General features: G+C 34.5%; 2 protein-coding genes across 2 annotated transcripts; one reads left to right on the plus strand and one right to left on the minus strand.

Moving 5' to 3' along the window:
- Positions 1-175: 175 nt before the first annotated feature.
- Positions 176-1,252, plus strand: LOC110895371 (ATP-dependent DNA helicase PIF1-like). Its single transcript, XM_022142689.1, has 3 exons — positions 176-287; positions 341-357; positions 434-1,252. Exons 1-3 carry the CDS (start codon positions 176-178, stop codon positions 1,250-1,252), a joined length of 948 nt encoding a protein of 315 aa, XP_021998381.1.
- Positions 1,253-9,883: 8,631 nt separating this feature from the next.
- LOC110921328 (ACT domain-containing protein ACR8) lies at positions 9,884-12,690 on the minus strand. Its single transcript, XM_022165629.2, has 6 exons — positions 12,389-12,690; positions 12,205-12,250; positions 12,011-12,125; positions 11,785-11,852; positions 10,667-11,236; positions 9,884-10,571 (listed from the first exon to the last, which is right to left on the minus strand). The coding sequence occupies exons 1-6, from the start codon at positions 12,457-12,459 to the stop codon at positions 10,101-10,103; spliced, it is 1,341 nt and encodes a 446-aa protein (XP_022021321.1). The 5' UTR covers positions 12,460-12,690; the 3' UTR covers positions 9,884-10,100.
- Positions 12,691-17,453: the final 4,763 nt, after the last annotated feature.

Genomic DNA, 17,453 nt, shown 5'->3' on the forward strand with positions numbered 1-17,453 from the left:
TGGTGGTAGAACGGCTCATTCCAGGTTTGTAATTCCGATAAATGTTAACGAGGATTCTATATGCTCTATTGAACCAAACAGTGAGCTAGGAGGCTTAATCAAACAAACTAAGATGATAATCTGGGATGAAGCGCCAATGACACATAAGCATTGTTTTGAAGCTCTGGATAGAACAATGAGAGATATAGCCCATTCCAATAATCCGTCCTTGCAGAACAAACCTTTTGGTGGAAAGATTTGGCTTTTTGGCGGTGATTTTAGACAAATCCTTCCAGTCATTCCAAAAGGTACCAGAAGCATGATTGTAAATTCTTCATTGAATTCTTCTTATATATGGCAGGATTATCAGTTACTCAAGTTAACTGAAAACATGAGGTTAAAAATGGGTACCAAATCAAGTAATTTTAATGAGACCAAGGAATTTGCTGAATAGATTTTGAGGCTTGGTGATGGTCTACTTGGTGGTCCAAATGATGGAGAAGTGGAAATTGAAATTCCAGATGATTTACTTATACTCGATGCAGTCAATCCTATATCTTCATTGATCGCTTTCACATATCCAGATATGCAAAAGTTCTTATGCAATTCAAATTACTTCCAACAAAGAGCCATTCTTGCACCCACAAATGAAGTTGTGGATTCAATAAATACAGAACTGTTAAATAGTATGCCTGGTGAAGTAAAGATATATCTCAGTTTAGATACTTTATGTGAGTCTGAGGATCAAACCGACCTTAACATGGCATTGTTTCCTCCGGATGTATTAAACAAATTGCATCTGTCAGGATTACCTAACCATAAATTGGTTCTCAAAGTTGGAGCTCCGGTAATGTTACTTAGAAACATTGATCAAACAAATGGTCTGTGTAACGGTACACGACTTCAAGTAACAAAACTTGGAAAACTTGTAATCGAAGCAAAGATTATTACTGGAAATAATATAGGTCATCATACTTTGATTTCAAGATTGAAACTAACACCATCTGATAAAAGAATACCGGTGAAAATTGCACGAAGACAGTTCCCATTATCTCTATGCTTTGCAATGACCATCAACAAAAGCCAGGGACAATCACTTGAACGTGTAGGCTTATATCTTCCAATGCCGATTTTTAGTCACGGACAACTATACGTTGCTGTATCACGAGTAAAGAGCAGGAAGGGTTTGAAGATCTTGATATGTGACAGGGGAAAACAAGTGTGTAAAACCACAACTAACATGGTCTACAAAGAAGTTCTACAAAATCTATAGTCGTTGTAGAAATAGCATTTTGAAGAAATGTCTTTTAATGTTTGAAGTTATTTGGTATTATGTTTTGCACATCCTATCAACATGTTTCTTTTATCTAATAATAATGGATGTTATTTTACAAAACTATTTTAAAATATAGTATACATTTTTAAAAAATGATACCTTTAACAATTATAAAATAATGAAAGATAAATAACAATAACATATATCTAAAAGACAAGAAATAACTAATACAAGTAATACTTTCAACCGTTTGTTTGTGGTTCAGTAACATATGAATTAAAAACTTTTCAGTAGCTAACCCTTCGTACCACCAACATCAAAACTAAACTACCAACCTTTACAAAAGTGTTTTGAGCAAACCAGCAACCACAAACAAAAAACATTGTTTCCATACAAAATAACTTTATCTAAAAAAGCGCCACAACCATTCAGTCAAACAAGAAAATACCTTTACCCGTGACGAACTTAAGGGTAAACTCTTCACGAGGAACCAAGTTTTTATCCTTCATAAATGGTTTCATGTTTTTTTATGTAAAACCGATCATCAGGAGACTCGATACCAACTCAAACATCCCAAACATTTCCAGCAGCATCTACAATCTTTAAAGTTCTTTTCCTATCCAAGCCAAGTTTTTAGCAAGAACTTTTTCAATGCGCTGTAACAAACAAAAAATAATGTTAAAAAGATAGTATTATAATATGGTTAACACAATGTAAGGTCCTGTTACTACTTTTTGGTTACAGAAACTTACAAAATGATTGTCCACACGGAAAACTACTGGAATAGTTTCGTTGTTCGTAGTTACAGCGAGCATTTCAGTTTCAGTGTCCTTAGTTATGTCATCCACATCTTCACCATCAAAGATACTGATAACCTCTTCTACCACTTCTTCCTTAATAGCAGCATATAATTCTGGTGGCAAGATTAAATCAGCATCCTTGGAACAATTGAAAACAGACATATCAAAAGTGTGAAGATCAATCATTTCAAACACAAGAAGATGTTCATCACTTAGTGAAAATTTCTTCTTAATGCGATCCCATCCAGTTGTCACTAACATCCATTCAAACAAAAAATTTATGCTTCCCAGGGCCTCTAATAACAACCGGATAATTTGGAATGGTATTGTCCATCTTGTGATGTACAAATAAACGATTGATATGCTACAACGAGAAAAAAAATATTAGTAGTTTCATATACGGAACCATAGTAGATAAGAAACAATAATAAATATATCGAACCCAGATTGTGAACTACATACCATAGCACCAGGTTTATCAAAATCGCCATTGGGTCTGTAGTAAGAATAATCAGATGGAGCAAATGCAATATTGTCATAGAAATAAAATATCCGGAAACTTTATAATGCTTCTTCATATTGAAATACGAGCCATGATCCAGATTGTAGTTTCAAAGTTTGAACTACGGAATACCACCCATTGTAGAGATAATAGAAGTTTCCTATATCATATATCTTGACTTGAAAGACTTGCCCATTAGTTGTCCGTACTTTGACAAACCCAACAGGATAGTTAAACTCTTTTATCCATTGTTTATACTTTTTTGGCAGAACCTATGTATAAGTATATTAAAATCAGAACTGTATAACATGATGTTATAAAGAAAATAAATTCGCCATATCTGAGATTAAAATACTAACCAAAGATTTCCTTTGGTTGTCGGTCATGTAACAAGCAAAACCATACATCTTTCTATAGAAAGAGAAAAACGTTAAAAGATGGTCAGTAACTGAGAGAACATGATGAAAGGAAATAGCATTAGTATGCAACCACTGTTTGACCAAAGTCAAACCACTTTTTTTTAAAAAAAAAAATTTGTTTGACCAAAGCCTGTTTGACCAAAGTCAAACCATTGTTTGCAAAACTATGACTCTTAATGATTCAAAAGTCTGCTTGACCATGGTCAAACCACTGTTTGTCCAATGACAAACCACTGTTTTCTCCTCAAAACACTGTTTAACCCAACAGTGATTTTAAACATATATTTTCATCCATCTGTTAACCAAAGTCAACAGATGTATCAACAACAATGATTTTAAGTTGATGAGCATTATTTATGAAAAATGTTAAAAGATTATTCTAATTAATGCAATTAAAAAGAGTATAACTAATAGACTAAAATATTATATAACGTTAAAAGGTTATTTGGGTATATTCAATGTCAACAATGTGAAATACCAAATGTTATTTTCGATGCCGAGAGTTTCTAAAGCTTATTAATATGTTTCTATTTTTGACAGTGTGATACAAAACCACTGTCATGTGAAATATACTCTGATAAAATCTGTCAAGAACACCAACTGAAAGTTTACTAAACATCATAATCTTAAAAAATCTTTATACAACAACTGATAAACAATCATTTTTAACATAGCCCTAAATATCTACACCTCAATCGAACATCAATACGAACATTCATATGATGGAATCTGAAGTATAACAAATCAAATAAACAAACATGATCACAAATTACAGTTCATATAAAAGAACAAACCTAAGATGAAAAATCATACATGCAAGCGTGGTATAAAAAATTACATGATGCAAAGATTTCAGAAAAACAAAATCGAATCAATACGTTTTCGATTACCTTTTGCTGATAAGGAAAAATCTTTAACACTCCCCGTCGTTGGTTTGTCGCCCTTCGAAGTTCGGAGATGGAAATGGAACGGTAGATGAGTGATTAGAATTTGGGGCCGGATTTGATATAAGGGTTTTAATGGGCCTACAAAATCTAATCTATTATTAAGCTTAATTGGATCAAATATAAGGGGCTTTATTGAACTGGTCAATAACATTTGATTAGTTGTATTAAATACAAACAATATAAATGATGTATTATAATCTATTTCGATGGTTATTAAAGCTACCCGTGTGGTCACACATACTGTTTTTAACATTACTTTATAAAGATATATAACTAAAGACCAAAATTTAAATGATATATTATAATCTGTTTTTTAGTATTTGATTTCGATCATTACTAAACCTACCCATGTGGTTACACGGGTGCTACATCTAGTAAGATATTAAACTAAATATTTAGTAGGAGGGTTATCTATAATATAAGATATTAAATTAAATAATATTTAGTAGAAGGATTATCTATAATTAATTAGAAGAGATTAAATTAAAATAATAATTATCTATAAGAGATGGCCTAATATGATGACAAGTGTCCCTAAAGTGGTTTCTTTTATTATATAGATAGATTTAATAACATTTAGCCTATATTAAAAGTTCTCTAGTAAACGAGCCGAGCCGAGCTTATTTAAACTTGTTTATGAGTCGAACTCGAACCTAAAAATAAGCTTGTTTAGTAAACGAGCCGGAACCTGAGCTTCACTTATCGAGCTCACGAGCCTAAACGATTCGATTATATATATTATTTTTATTTACTATATTAATTAAGAGATAATAAACGAGCCGAGCTCGAGCTCTTATAAGTTAATCAAGCTCGGATTCGACTTGGCTCGTTTGCACCTCTAAACACACTTATAATCCATAACAACAGTTTGTTTCATCTTTCATTTAAGTGCTTTTTTTTCTAAAGGCCAAATTTTATTAAGCAAAAGTTACAGAAAGGAAAGAACGTACGGCAGATTAATTATATACAAATTAAAAAGAAAACCCACACCATTGAGCCCAATCCAACTGCTCAATTTTAGATCTATTCTTCACCCATAAGAAGCCAATCGTTTTAATTTCATCAAGAAGGTTGGCAATATCGACCCGTTTTGAGGTGAATACTACTTCGTTTATGAATTTCCATATTGTCCAGCACGTTATCAATATAATTGATTATACCATGTGTTGTTTCACTACTTGTCGAATCCCGGAAAACCAACGGTTGACATAAGCTAACTGGGTTTCGTCGACGTTCCCTTTCTCACCGGATTAGTTCCTACAAAATAGAACACCGTTAGCTTCGCTACGAAGGATCCCGGGGGGGGGGGTCAATGACCAAGCTCCAGCATGAGAATAAGATTGTGATCGGAGTAATAAATAAGAATCCAACAAAATAAATTGGTCGGAGCGCTGGTGTGGATTATGAATTGAATGTTCGAGTTCAATGTGTGTGAGAATGTTTTTTGAGTTAAATGTGTTGTAGGTTTCGTTCACTTTCCTTTTCTTGATCGTTTCATTTGCTTATAACAAGGAGAATGGCTTATCAAGGTAGGTCCTCCTCTGCCATAAACTACTGGATAATTCGCCAGACAAAAGGAACGTCCGAATATGTGACAGGATTTGTTCCCTTTGTAAGATCTGATTAGAGCTTTTCATTTAGTGTTAATCTCTTTCACCAAGTAACCTTGTCGCCCCATTCTCTCTCCTGTTCGGGCATTGAATTCCATTGATATGTCATGTCGCTCATGTCTCTGCCGGAACAGTATCCTTGCACGCTGGGCATGGACCTGGTTCTAAGACCCTTGACTGGATCCCTTTTATGGAAATAGGAGACTTATTGTGGGTTTGGGCTTAACTTTCCGGATAAACACGATGGACCTCTTGCTAATGAGAAATGGAAAGCCTAGACGAAGGGTCTAGTAATGGACCCTCGTCGTCAAGTCATCCTTAGTCCTGGTCCGCCTTATTTATGAATGGGCCTGGATAAAGTTCCTTTTCGTGAAGATTCTCGTGGGGCCCTCTAACTAAATAACTTCTGAGTTATGGTTGTTTTTCCTAATGATGATCCTTTCTTGTCAGACGCGCGATCTGACGGTGGGGTTTTTCCAGGTACACACGTGGGGGATCCGATGAGCTACATTCAAAGCGTGATTTGATAATTACTGCCTTTCCATCCTTTATATATCATCATCTTCCCCATGATTCTTTAACTTCTTCGTTTCTTATTTCAAAAACTCCTTCTCTTTCTCGATCCTTTTTTACCATGAATCGCAAAGATCGATCCACCATTCTCTCAATTGTGACTCCAGAGGAGTTACAAGCATATATTTCCAACTATCACATTCCGTTGGAATTAAATCCCTGTCTACCTGGCCCCTCTGAACCAGCGACCTACTCATCTAAGCATATGGTGATTTATACTCCATCTTTTTCCTTTTATGGGATTCATTATCATCTGTCACCCCTTAAGATGGAGTTGTTTAAACATTACCGAGTTCATTTCTCCCAGATCCACCACCTGGCCTTTCTAAGAATTGTTGATTTCGAACTTAATTGTGTTGCTTTCGCCGGTGCTCCTTGGTATCTCTATTTGGCAGTTATGCCGTTTACGAGCTGATGGTGATTAGTTCACATTTGAGAAGAAGAAAGATAATGTGTCCCCTCCTTACTATTCCTTTATGCCTACTTCTACATATCCAAAAGAGTGGAAAATAAATTCATCATATGCTTAGTTTTTGAGTTGATATCTTGATGGTGTAATCTAAAAGTATCTTCATGACTAAATGTCACTATTATATCCGAAAAGACATATTGTATTACCTTCTCTTCTTGGTGGTTATGAATTTGGTACAATGACATGGTAATGAGTGTACGTAAAAAGTGGTATATTTTTAGTCGTTTTATACACTGGTTAAAGTTTTAATATTGATAAAAACACAATAAAATACTATCACACTAGACTTCACGTTGGGCAAGTGCACCCATCGTTGGCGTAATATAGTGATGATAAAATACCGAGGTCCTCCAATGATACAGTGAATCTTTGTATCAAGTCATTGTCAACTTCTAGTCAAACCAAAAAGTTAACGGTTAAAAAATGACTCAAAATAAAAATAAAGAGATAAATAAAAAGGGTTGTAATCAATGATAAGAAAATGGGTGTTTTGGATATACTTACCTCTTGATGCTTTGTTAACTAAACCTTACCATGGATAACAAGGGTTTGATTGTCAAAAGAGGAACTGTGTGTCTTAATGCATAAAATTGTGTAGTTCTTTGTTAGGGACCTTAACACACTTACATGATGTGGGTGTATATAAAAAGATGGTTATTTATAGTTGTTTTATGCACGAGTTCAAGTTTTAATATTTATAAAAACACGATAAAATACTATCACACTACACTTCACGTTGGGCAAGTGCACCCATCGCTGCTGTAATATAGTGATGGTAAGATGTCGAGGTCGTCCAAAAATATAGGAGTTCTAGTACCGAGTCTTTGTTAACGTCTACTTCAAACCCAAAAGTTAAAGCTTTAAAATGGCACAAAGAAAAATAAAGAAGATGATAAAAAGGGTAGTAATCAGTGACAGGAGTTCTAGCACCAAGTCTTACCATGGGGTAATAAGGGATTTCGAGACGAGGAACTATGTGTGTAAACGTGTATTGTTGTGAAGTATCTTGGTTCGAATCCTAACACACTCGTTCTTGTCGCTTTTAATCAGCAAGGAAACGCCCATGGAGACCAGAATTTAGTATTAAATTAATTAAATTAATTAGATAATTTAAGAGGTTTAAATTACTTGTCCCTATTAGTCCATCGGTGAGTTTTCAATTCCAACGGATAATGTTTGACCACTAAAGATGATAAACAAGCATACTCTAGAACTGAATGGAAAATATGTAATGGATACCTGATGAGTTTGGAACCATACATAATACCTGACGAGTTTGTTTTGGAGCCGATGGTCTCTTCTGGAAGCAGCCTCTCTATCCCTAGGGATAGAGGCAAGATCTGTCTACATCCCACCCTCCCGAGACCCTATAAGTAGCTTTGTTATTTGTGGGATTTACTAGGTATGGTTGTTGTATAAAAGATATAACAATGAATTATCAAAGTCCAAATTTCCTAAAAAGTGTAAAAAGTCATAAAACACTCTAATTTCAGCCATAAAACACACTTAAAACCCACAAATAACAGAGTGAAAATTACTAAAACACCATATTCAAACTAGAATAGTTCATAAAAACTTAAAACACACAATCGTAGAACTATGAATATAAAACACAACATGCTAGTCAACATAAAACACAATAATATTTGTTATTCGATAATCAGAGCCTTATCATCCAAAACACAAAACACAACCCACATATATGATGTTTTATTAATCTTTATTTTGTTATTTGTGGGTTTTTGGTGTGTTTTATGATTGACAATTTGGTGTTTTATGACTTTCTACACTTTTTAGGAAATTTGGACTTTCTAGCCAACTCCTAACTTGGTACTTAAATTAAAGATAAAAGGAGGTTCGATTTTATGGTGAAATTTTTATGAAAAAATAATGTCGTATAAAAAAGTTATGAACGTTTAAAAAACGGGGGTGGAATATACATGTGCCTTGCATGTGGAGAGAGAAAGTAAATAAATATGATTTTCTTAAGATACTCTTGCACTCATCCTTTCTCCTACACTTTCATCTTAACCATTGATTTAAAAAATGAATGGTTAAGATTCCTTCTCATCCGACTTAGGCAAAATAAACTTTTTATTTGATTTTACCCCTTCATATATAATCCCTATCATATATAATATTCAGCAATAAATTTAATGCGTATATTGTTTTTTCTTGAAAATGAAAGGAAAATCATGCTGGCCTGCCATAACTTAATCGATGAAAAAGAAGCCAAACTAGGCCTTTTAGTTTGTTTTATCTATTGGCAATAGGGTGTGCTATCCTTTTCCAGTTTCAAAATAAATGGTCAACTAAGCAGCTAGTTTGCTTGTTTTAGTTCCTATTTTTAAAATTTGTGTACTTTATATAACAACATAGCCTAAATTCGTAATATGATTCAGTAACTCTTTTTTCTTGAAACGGCAACGAATGACGTGCCAATCATCGTGACACCGGGCGCTGTAATCAAGGTCGACTACTCAACTGCCGCCAGCCCCTTGCCTCTCCTAGATGCGCGGAAACCCGACCTCCACTCGCCCAAAGGCACAACAGTGGAATAATCGGTAAAACCTCGCCTCTCATCCAAGACGAACCGGCGTCACCCGTATTCGCCTTTCACCTGGATGTCGCAGAAAATAATAGGGAGAGTGGGAGTCGAACGTAGGTCACAAGGAACACCAAGTCTTTCCCTAACCACTCGACCACTACCTCATTGACAATTCTGTAACTTTAGAGTAAATTACGTTTTTGACCCATGTGGTTATATCACTTTTACTATATTAGCCCAAAATAAGAATTTTTAATATATTTGCCCCCATGATCTCTATAACTAACCATTTTGACCCCTAAGTCTAGAGATCATGGGGGCCAAAATAGTTAGTTATAGAGACCATAGGGGCCAAAATGGTTAGACTTAGGGATCAAAATGGTTAGTGATATTTTAGGTTAATATAGTAAAAATGATATAACCACAGAGGCCAAAAACATAATTTACTGGTAACTTTATTAATAACTTGAAAAATTACAACATATATAAGTGACAGAAAACTTCCAACTTATAACCATGATAAATTAACAGTAGACTACAACTTTTAAATACATTTAAATTGTTATGGTGTATATCTTATTACATTAGAAAAATACAAGAAAACATTTATAACAAGTTTGAAAACTTTGGTTATAAAATGTAACGCCTTATTTTTCTTGGTTATAAAACTGAATGTTTATGTTTGAAAACTTTGGTTATATTAGACAATTTGTTCTAAGAATATAAACGATAATAAAACAAAATTAGAAACCAAAACTAGATATCAATTTATATTTAACATCAATATATCTAAATAAACATCCAATAGTCCATATTTACCATCAAAACCCTATTGTGTATCCACCAAACCAACTATCTCAACCACTTTCCTTCTATTTTTTATATATATACAAAACAATAAACCAAACCCCTTTCTTAATGCATCAAGATAATCCAACCCTTAATGCACAAAGTACAACCCTTTGATGCATACTTCAAGAAAATGATTTGATCAACCCCAAATTGTATAGATTCCTCCTTAGCAAGCTACCAAGTGAAAACAAAACAGCACCACCAAGACTACTTGTGTTTTGTTCATCACTATCTGTCTTCTGATGATACATCAAAGGTAGCTCCTTCACTCTTAAATAACCCGACCCGATCTCTTGCATAACCGAATCTACGAGTTTTAAATCCACCGGGTTTCCAATCGCGTCCGTTACATAGAAAATGTTTAGAGCCATACCCATTGTTGTAGATATCTCGGCCTGTGTTACGTTCATCGCGTTTTCTCTAAACGTTCGTGTCACTTGGGCCAACAGCCCGGGTTTGTCGGGTTTGAATAGCTCGAGACGCACACCCTCGGGTGCCCTTCTTTCAATCGCGGCTTTTAAACACATGATCACTCGTTGCTTTTCGGCTTCTGAACTAATCGGGCTTCCATCTATATGTCTGATATAGAATTCCTGAAAAAAAAACAATTTTAGCAAAATAAACAAAAACAATTTCATATTTTTTTTTAAATGTATGATAATATGAACTATGAAGGCTGAATAAGTACCAGATATGCTCCATCTTCTCCGGTATTGATGGTTGCGTGAAATACGACATATTGCATATCGGTTAACGTGCAAACAACGTCGAATAAAAGCTTAGGCCGATCTCTACACTGAACATTCACTACAGAGTACGCTTTTTCCGAACAATTTTGAACAGAAACCAACGGTGAGTATCGACCATGAGTCGTTACAATCGGAGTTCTATCGTAATCCCGATCAGCAAACATCATCTGGTGAAGCCGTCTTTCCGTGTGAGTGACAGCTAGCGAAACCGAAGTTTTGGCACTTCTTATGTCATTATCCCCTTTCAAGACGTTTCTTAACCGCGCTTCAATTCGGTCGATCTTTTTAGCATCTTCGATTGGGGATCCGGAGTCACAATCTTTCAAGTGAATTATGGCTGCGATTCGGCCGTTGTGTGTCCATACTTTTGACTCAACAACGTCACAATTGAGTTCGGATAAAACCGCGAAAATTTCGGATAAAAGTCCGACTCTGTCAGTTCCGGTTAGTTCAAGTGTTGTCATTCCATCAATGGACTTTGATCTTGTTCTGTGTATGGTTCCAAGTGACTGTATTAAAACAATGAGAGAATATTACCATTTATTAGTCCAGATTGATCAACTTAATGTGAATTAAATACTAAATATTATATGTATATTGTTGACGAAGGAGGATAAAAAGTAACTTTATTTTTATAATATTATTATATACGTTTTTATTATTTTTTATTTAATATAATAGTCTATTATTATATTACCATTTTTTAATAATTCTTTTTTCTTTTTTAGAACATGTATTAATTCGTCGATTGTTTTGATACTTCTTTAATAATTTTCATTTATAAGTTTCTTCTAAAATTTAAGTACATAATTGTGCTTGATTTTTTTCCCTGAGATTCCGTTATAAGTTTTCTTAAAAATGAAGTTGTGCTCAAAATAAAATATTTATTTGGTATCATAAACGGTACGATGATAAACTAAACCGCTCTAATGGTTTGGCTTTCTAAACAACATATTTTATTTTTAAAACAAGTTTGTTTTACATTATCATTTCCTCAGATTCACCGCAACGCACGACGTCAAAAAAACTAGTTTTAATTAAAAGGGAAAATATTTACCTGTTCAATGCAATTGATGATGCTATCATCTGTTAATTTGTTGCCATCCAAATTGGTGACATGGAAAACTGTAGATGATGAGATTAACCAACATGAGTAAAGAAAAGTTGCAGACAGAAATATGTGACAAAATGATACGGCTCGTATGACCCTTTTCACAATTTATACGGCCCGTATAGCCTTTTTTTAAGGATTATACGACCTATATTTGTTAATATAAACTTACCATCCATGTTCCATCTTCCATCTGAGGAAACATAACCCTTTTTAATAGACAAATTCAGATCAGTAAGAACTTGAACAGCCTCAAGTAGAATTCCATCATTCCTCGCACTATCAATCTAAAAACATTCAAAAATTAACCCATAAAATTACCAAAAAAAACACAATAATTAAACAAATAACCAACTTCAAACTCACCATGATCCGTGTTGCATCAACACAGCCAGCATTATCAATCATCACCCTAAATAAAAAAAAAAAAAATCAACAAAAGCATAATGTAAAGAAAACCCAAATTTTGAAATTTTGAAATTTAGAGCAAACATAAATAAAGTCAACTGAAAAGTCAATACACAACAAGAAAACAAAGTAAGAAACTCACCTAGGGGTATTCATACGAACAATAAGCTTCTCATACTCTTCAAGAACCGGTTTCCGGTCCATCTGCATCATCTTGGAGTGTTTTTTGGGCGAATTAATGGAAGAATTTGTTTGAATTTGGGTGGGTTTTATGGGGGGAAATTGAGGAGAAACAAAACGGAAGAGTACAGAGAAGAGAGAGCCCAAAATTGAAGAAATTGGTAGCTTTATCGACTAAACCGCCATGAGAGGTTTCTCTCTCTTGTTGTTTCTCTCTCTTGAAATTGGGAGTGAAGCAGGCTTTTCGGTTAACTGTCTCCCAGTGGGAATGATTCGGATTATTTATATTGAAGGAATGGTTTTCTTTTTTAGTTATTAATTAGTAATAATAATAATATTAATGGTAATAATATTTAAATAGGAAAGAAGAATATATTTTTTTAATAACTGAATTGAGCGTATGAATCGTTGGATTTAATGATAGGATTCTGTATATATAAATAGGAAAGAAGAATATTTTTTTTATAAAAACTGAATTGAGCATTTGAATCGTTGGATTTAATGATAGGATTCTGTATAAATTTGATTTATTAGGATTCTGTATAAATATTATTTATTGCTTTTAATTTTGTAATAATATCTTTTTTTGGTAATGACATTTATAAGAGTTAAAGATTGAGAGTGTGATTTTATTATTAATAGTTAATTAAAAAACTAGATTTGAAAAGTCTGAATTATTAATAAATAATTAAGATGGTAAATCTTAAAGATGGTAACTCGTCCGGCCTTACCTTGTATTAGCTCTAAACTTATGTAATAAAAGATTTCGTTCAATTTGGAAAATCTTCTTTAGTGGTATCACGAGGGATGGCGGAATTTTGAAAGAAAGTATTTCAATTTCTTTCTAAACAAGTCAACTGACACGTGTAGGTAGAAATGGATGCCATGTAGGACAGAGTGTGGGTCCACTGCCACCTTTGCTTGCCTTCAACTTCAAACCATGGGACCATTTTAAAAGAAGCAACGGCAGGGGCTGGCCACCTGGAAAATAGTTATCATTATAATTATAATTTAATTAAATAGAAAATCCCTGTTTAAAAGGTAATGAGACCGGTCCGACCTTTGACCCCATAAGACGACCGGATTGACCTCCAATCCAGTTCTGAAAACATTGCACATGAGTGAACTCGATTACAAAATTGAATACTAGGGATGAAAAAGAAGAACCAAAATTTAAAACATTCAGGATATGTAATAGAAAAGGTAATTAGGTGTTGATTAGTTAGGAAAATTCCCTGTTAAAAAGGTAATGAGATTACCTGTTATCGGTCTAATTCAGTGACGGAATTTGAACGAAAAATAAGACGAGCCAAAAAATTCAGATATTTTTAGTAAAATTACACTAAGGCCATCCGTAGTCATAAAGCCCCTTTTGGGGCGTTATGCCACACGTGTTGGGCCACGTCACACTGGGGCGTTATATCAGTAGAGCCCGTAGTCATTAAGTCCCTAACCATCACTACCTAATTATTATTTTTCGTTTTTATTAATTAATTATAAAAACCCTTGATTTTTTGTGATTGGTCAAAGTTTTGAAAACAACCTCCATCACGCCGCTATATGCATGGCGCCTCCCCCTAACCCCCAAAAAGATCCCCATACCGTCGCCCGTCGTGGTGTGCGAGGCGCTGTGGGGCGCTATAAATCAAAAAAAGCCCAAATAACTAAGAAGTGAAAAATGAGAGGGGGTGGTGGGAGCCCCTGGCCCATTAAGCTTCTCCCTTGATTATCCAAGCATGTTTAAACTAGTATATTATTATGTTATTACTAGGGGCGGACCTACTCTATGGGATGGGTGGGCGGCCGCACCTCTTGAAAAAAAAAATTAGTGGTATTTTTCGAGAAGAATTCCGACCGCACCCCTTGGAAATTTTCGTTCGCACCCCTTAGAAAAAAATGTTAGGAATTTATATAAAAAAATTGTGAACACGGATTAAAACCCGACCCAATTATGTAAACAAGTTAGCCCACTAACCCCTTTAATAAAACTTGAATTCCTTCCATCAAGTCCAATAAGTTACTATCAATTCAAGCTCAACCAAAATACAACTTTAATGAAACAACATCAGTCCAGTTTACAAAAAAAACCCAACCGACTGCCAACTTAAGTGCGACTCCCGCCCTCCCTCTGCCTCACCTCACTGCCAGCAACCTGCGACACCCTCATCCCCGACGACGACTGCAACATTCCCGCCCTCCCTCTGCCTCACCAAATACAACTTTGATTATATGATTCTAATATAGGGTTTGAAAAGTTGAAATTTAATACTTGAAAATTAAGGAATATTGATGGTTGAACACTCAAATATTTTAGTTTGATTTTTTTTTACATGACCCGACCTGAATTTTTTATTTATATATCTAGATGGCCTAAAATTTTTAAAAATATTCCCCACCCCCATAAAAAAATTCATAAGTCCGCCACTGATTATTATACAACTTAAAAATACAATAACTAGTATCGAACTATTTAAATTTAGAACTATTAAAATTGTAGAATTGTTATAATCGAGTATATGATATTTATTAATTTAATATTTTAACTATAATCGAGTTGCAAACTAAAATTAACGCCGGTTTTTGCTTTTAAGCTATGTGGTATGGTAGAGGCCCATCCTTGGAGAATGATCTGCCACGTAAGCATCACGTACATCGGGTGTGAGGATCGGGCAAAGAGGATGGAGGTAAAGAAATAAAGGATGAGCCTAAATATATATGTATATGTTGTATGTATAGGTGTGTGAGAGAGGGTGAGGAGGAGGCCCTTCCAAATCGTCGCACCCCCGACGATCTCGACGACGGAGGCACAACGACGAAGGGGTGGAAACGGAGAGGAGGCACGGCAACGGGGCGGGCGGAGCACATAACGTCCAGCCTTATATTTTAGTTAAGAGTTTAATTATTTTGTGTATCTAACAAGGTTTTCTTGTATTTATGTTTGGAAAATACATGCTGGCAGCTGGCCAAATAATTTCAATTAACAGAATAAGTACTTAATTCAGAATATTCTGTTTTAAACGGTTAATTAAAACCTTATTAAAAACCAACTATTTTATGCATATGGTACTTGTACAACTAGCTTCGGGAGTTTCTCAAAAAAAATTGAATTTTTCCTTTTTAACCCTAAAGTTTCAATCTTTTGCAAGTTAAGTTTAAAGTTTTAATATTTGTTTCCTTTTTAACCCTGAAGTTTTAATTTTTGACAATTTGAGTTTAAAGTTTTAACCTTTGGTAATATTTATTTCCTTTTTAACCCTAAAGTTTTAATCTTTGACAATTTGAGTTTAAAGTTTTAATCTTTGGTAATTTAACCCCTTTAACTAAATTTGATTTTCACTTCTAATTCAAAAGTTTTCATCTTATATAATTCAACCTCTTTGATTAATTTGATTTTTCACTTTTAATTCAAAAGTTTCCATCTTTTGCGATTTAACCAGTTTCATTTTTTTACTTATGTGTGTAACCTTCGCTTTGGGGGTTTTACAAAAAAAAAGTGATTTTTTTACTTTTCACATAAAAGTATTTCATAAATTACTTTTAACCTAAGACTATTTGTTTTTTTACCTTTAACACAAAACTTTTTTATCTTTTGCAATCTATCATCACAACTTTTTTTGTTTTCAACTTTGGTCCTTTATAGTTTTCATTTTCTGCAAATTTTTCTCTTTATGCTTCGTTCTAAATTGTGTGACTTAACACATCGCACCGTGCGTCTTTGGTTTAACGTTTTTATATTTCGTTCTAAATTTTGCGAGTTAACACGACGCAACGTACGTGTGTGAGTGAACGTTTTTACATTGTCTATTTTTTTCCCCGTTTGACAGCTTCAACATAATGTGCGCGTCCTAAATCGAGTTAGTTATAACTAAGAATTCCCGCCGCATTGCGGCGGGTCGTAATTCTAGTTAGATTTAAAAACTTATGAAAAAAAATAGTGGTGGACCAATCAGCATGTGACACAGTGTACTCATTTCATTTTGAGTTAATTTATATTATTTTTATAACAAATTTATGAATAAATTTTTTGTGGAAAACTTGGTCTTGCTAGTACAAGTGTTGATGCATGGTGTACAAGTGTTGTGAAGCCAATAAGGCTGCCACCATATCCCAAAATTGAATACCGAAGGAGTGGTCACGTGACCGGCAAAATGGCCAGATGTCACCCACACCCCACCTTTTTTCAACCTAAATATCTGTGATGTCGGTCCTACACTCCTACTACATGCACACGGTATTCGTTTGCGTGAATTTTTTTTTTTTAATTTTTTTTTTAAATTTACTTTCATTCACACAGGCAAAAACCCAAAACGGGCTGCCAAAACAAACACAACCAACCCGTTATTTTTACGTGATTTTGAACTTACACCAATCCGACCAATTGAACTTTTTTGTTCCTATACCTATTTTTGTACCACAAGTAGCTTAGCGGTTTGATACTGCTACAGATTTCTTCAATCTTTAGCGGCTTATCCAAGAAACGCTTTTCGTTCCTTATATCCAAAGACACCAACATGTAACCATAATAATCCCATGAATAACCTCTTTAGCATTATCAGACCCTTGATAAAATTGAGCCCTACACAATAGATCTTTAACCAAGAATGTGAACACCGATTTCAGTTTGCACCAAGCTCCAACATTCTACCACACCACTATTGCCACGTAACATCCGATAAAAAGATGTTCCACAGTTTCCTCTTCCCCATTACACAGCACACAACCTTGGTCCTCCGCTGTAATGTTCCTCTTAGCTATAGTCTAAACCGTAGAGATCTGATTCATCTCGGCGCTCCACATAAAAATATTACACTTTAAAGAAAGCCAATTACACCACTTCATCACAAACATACCACTATAGTCTCTACTTATGATAAGCGATTTGATAACCGAACTAACCGAGAATATTCTGTCACTGCTGCATAACCACTTCAAAGTATCTTTTTGGTCCGTAAGCCTAACCGTATTCAAATGAGTCATAAGATTATTCATTTCCCCACAAACCCACCTATATTCTTATCTAACCTATC

The sequence above is a fragment of the Helianthus annuus genome, chromosome 2 (assembly GCF_002127325.2).
Source record: "Helianthus annuus cultivar XRQ/B chromosome 2, HanXRQr2.0-SUNRISE, whole genome shotgun sequence".
Taxonomy (NCBI): domain Eukaryota; kingdom Viridiplantae; phylum Streptophyta; class Magnoliopsida; order Asterales; family Asteraceae; genus Helianthus; species Helianthus annuus.

Excerpts from the sequence above, each read along its gene's own strand:
- LOC110895371 (XM_022142689.1), top strand. The coding sequence starts at position 176 with ATGAGAGATATAGCCCATTCCAATAATCCGTCCTTGCAGAACAAACCT.
- LOC110921328 (XM_022165629.2), bottom strand. The coding sequence starts at position 12,459 with ATGATGCAGATGGACCGGAAACCGGTTCTTGAAGAGTATGAGAAGCTT. Across the intron at positions 12,251-12,388 it reads GTTCGTATGAATACCCCTAG|GGTGATGATTGATAATGCTG; the intron begins GTGAGTTTCTTA and ends TTTTTTATTTAG. Across the intron at positions 11,853-12,010 it reads TGGAAGATGGAACATGGATG|TTTTCCATGTCACCAATTTG; the intron begins GTAAGTTTATAT and ends CATCATCTACAG.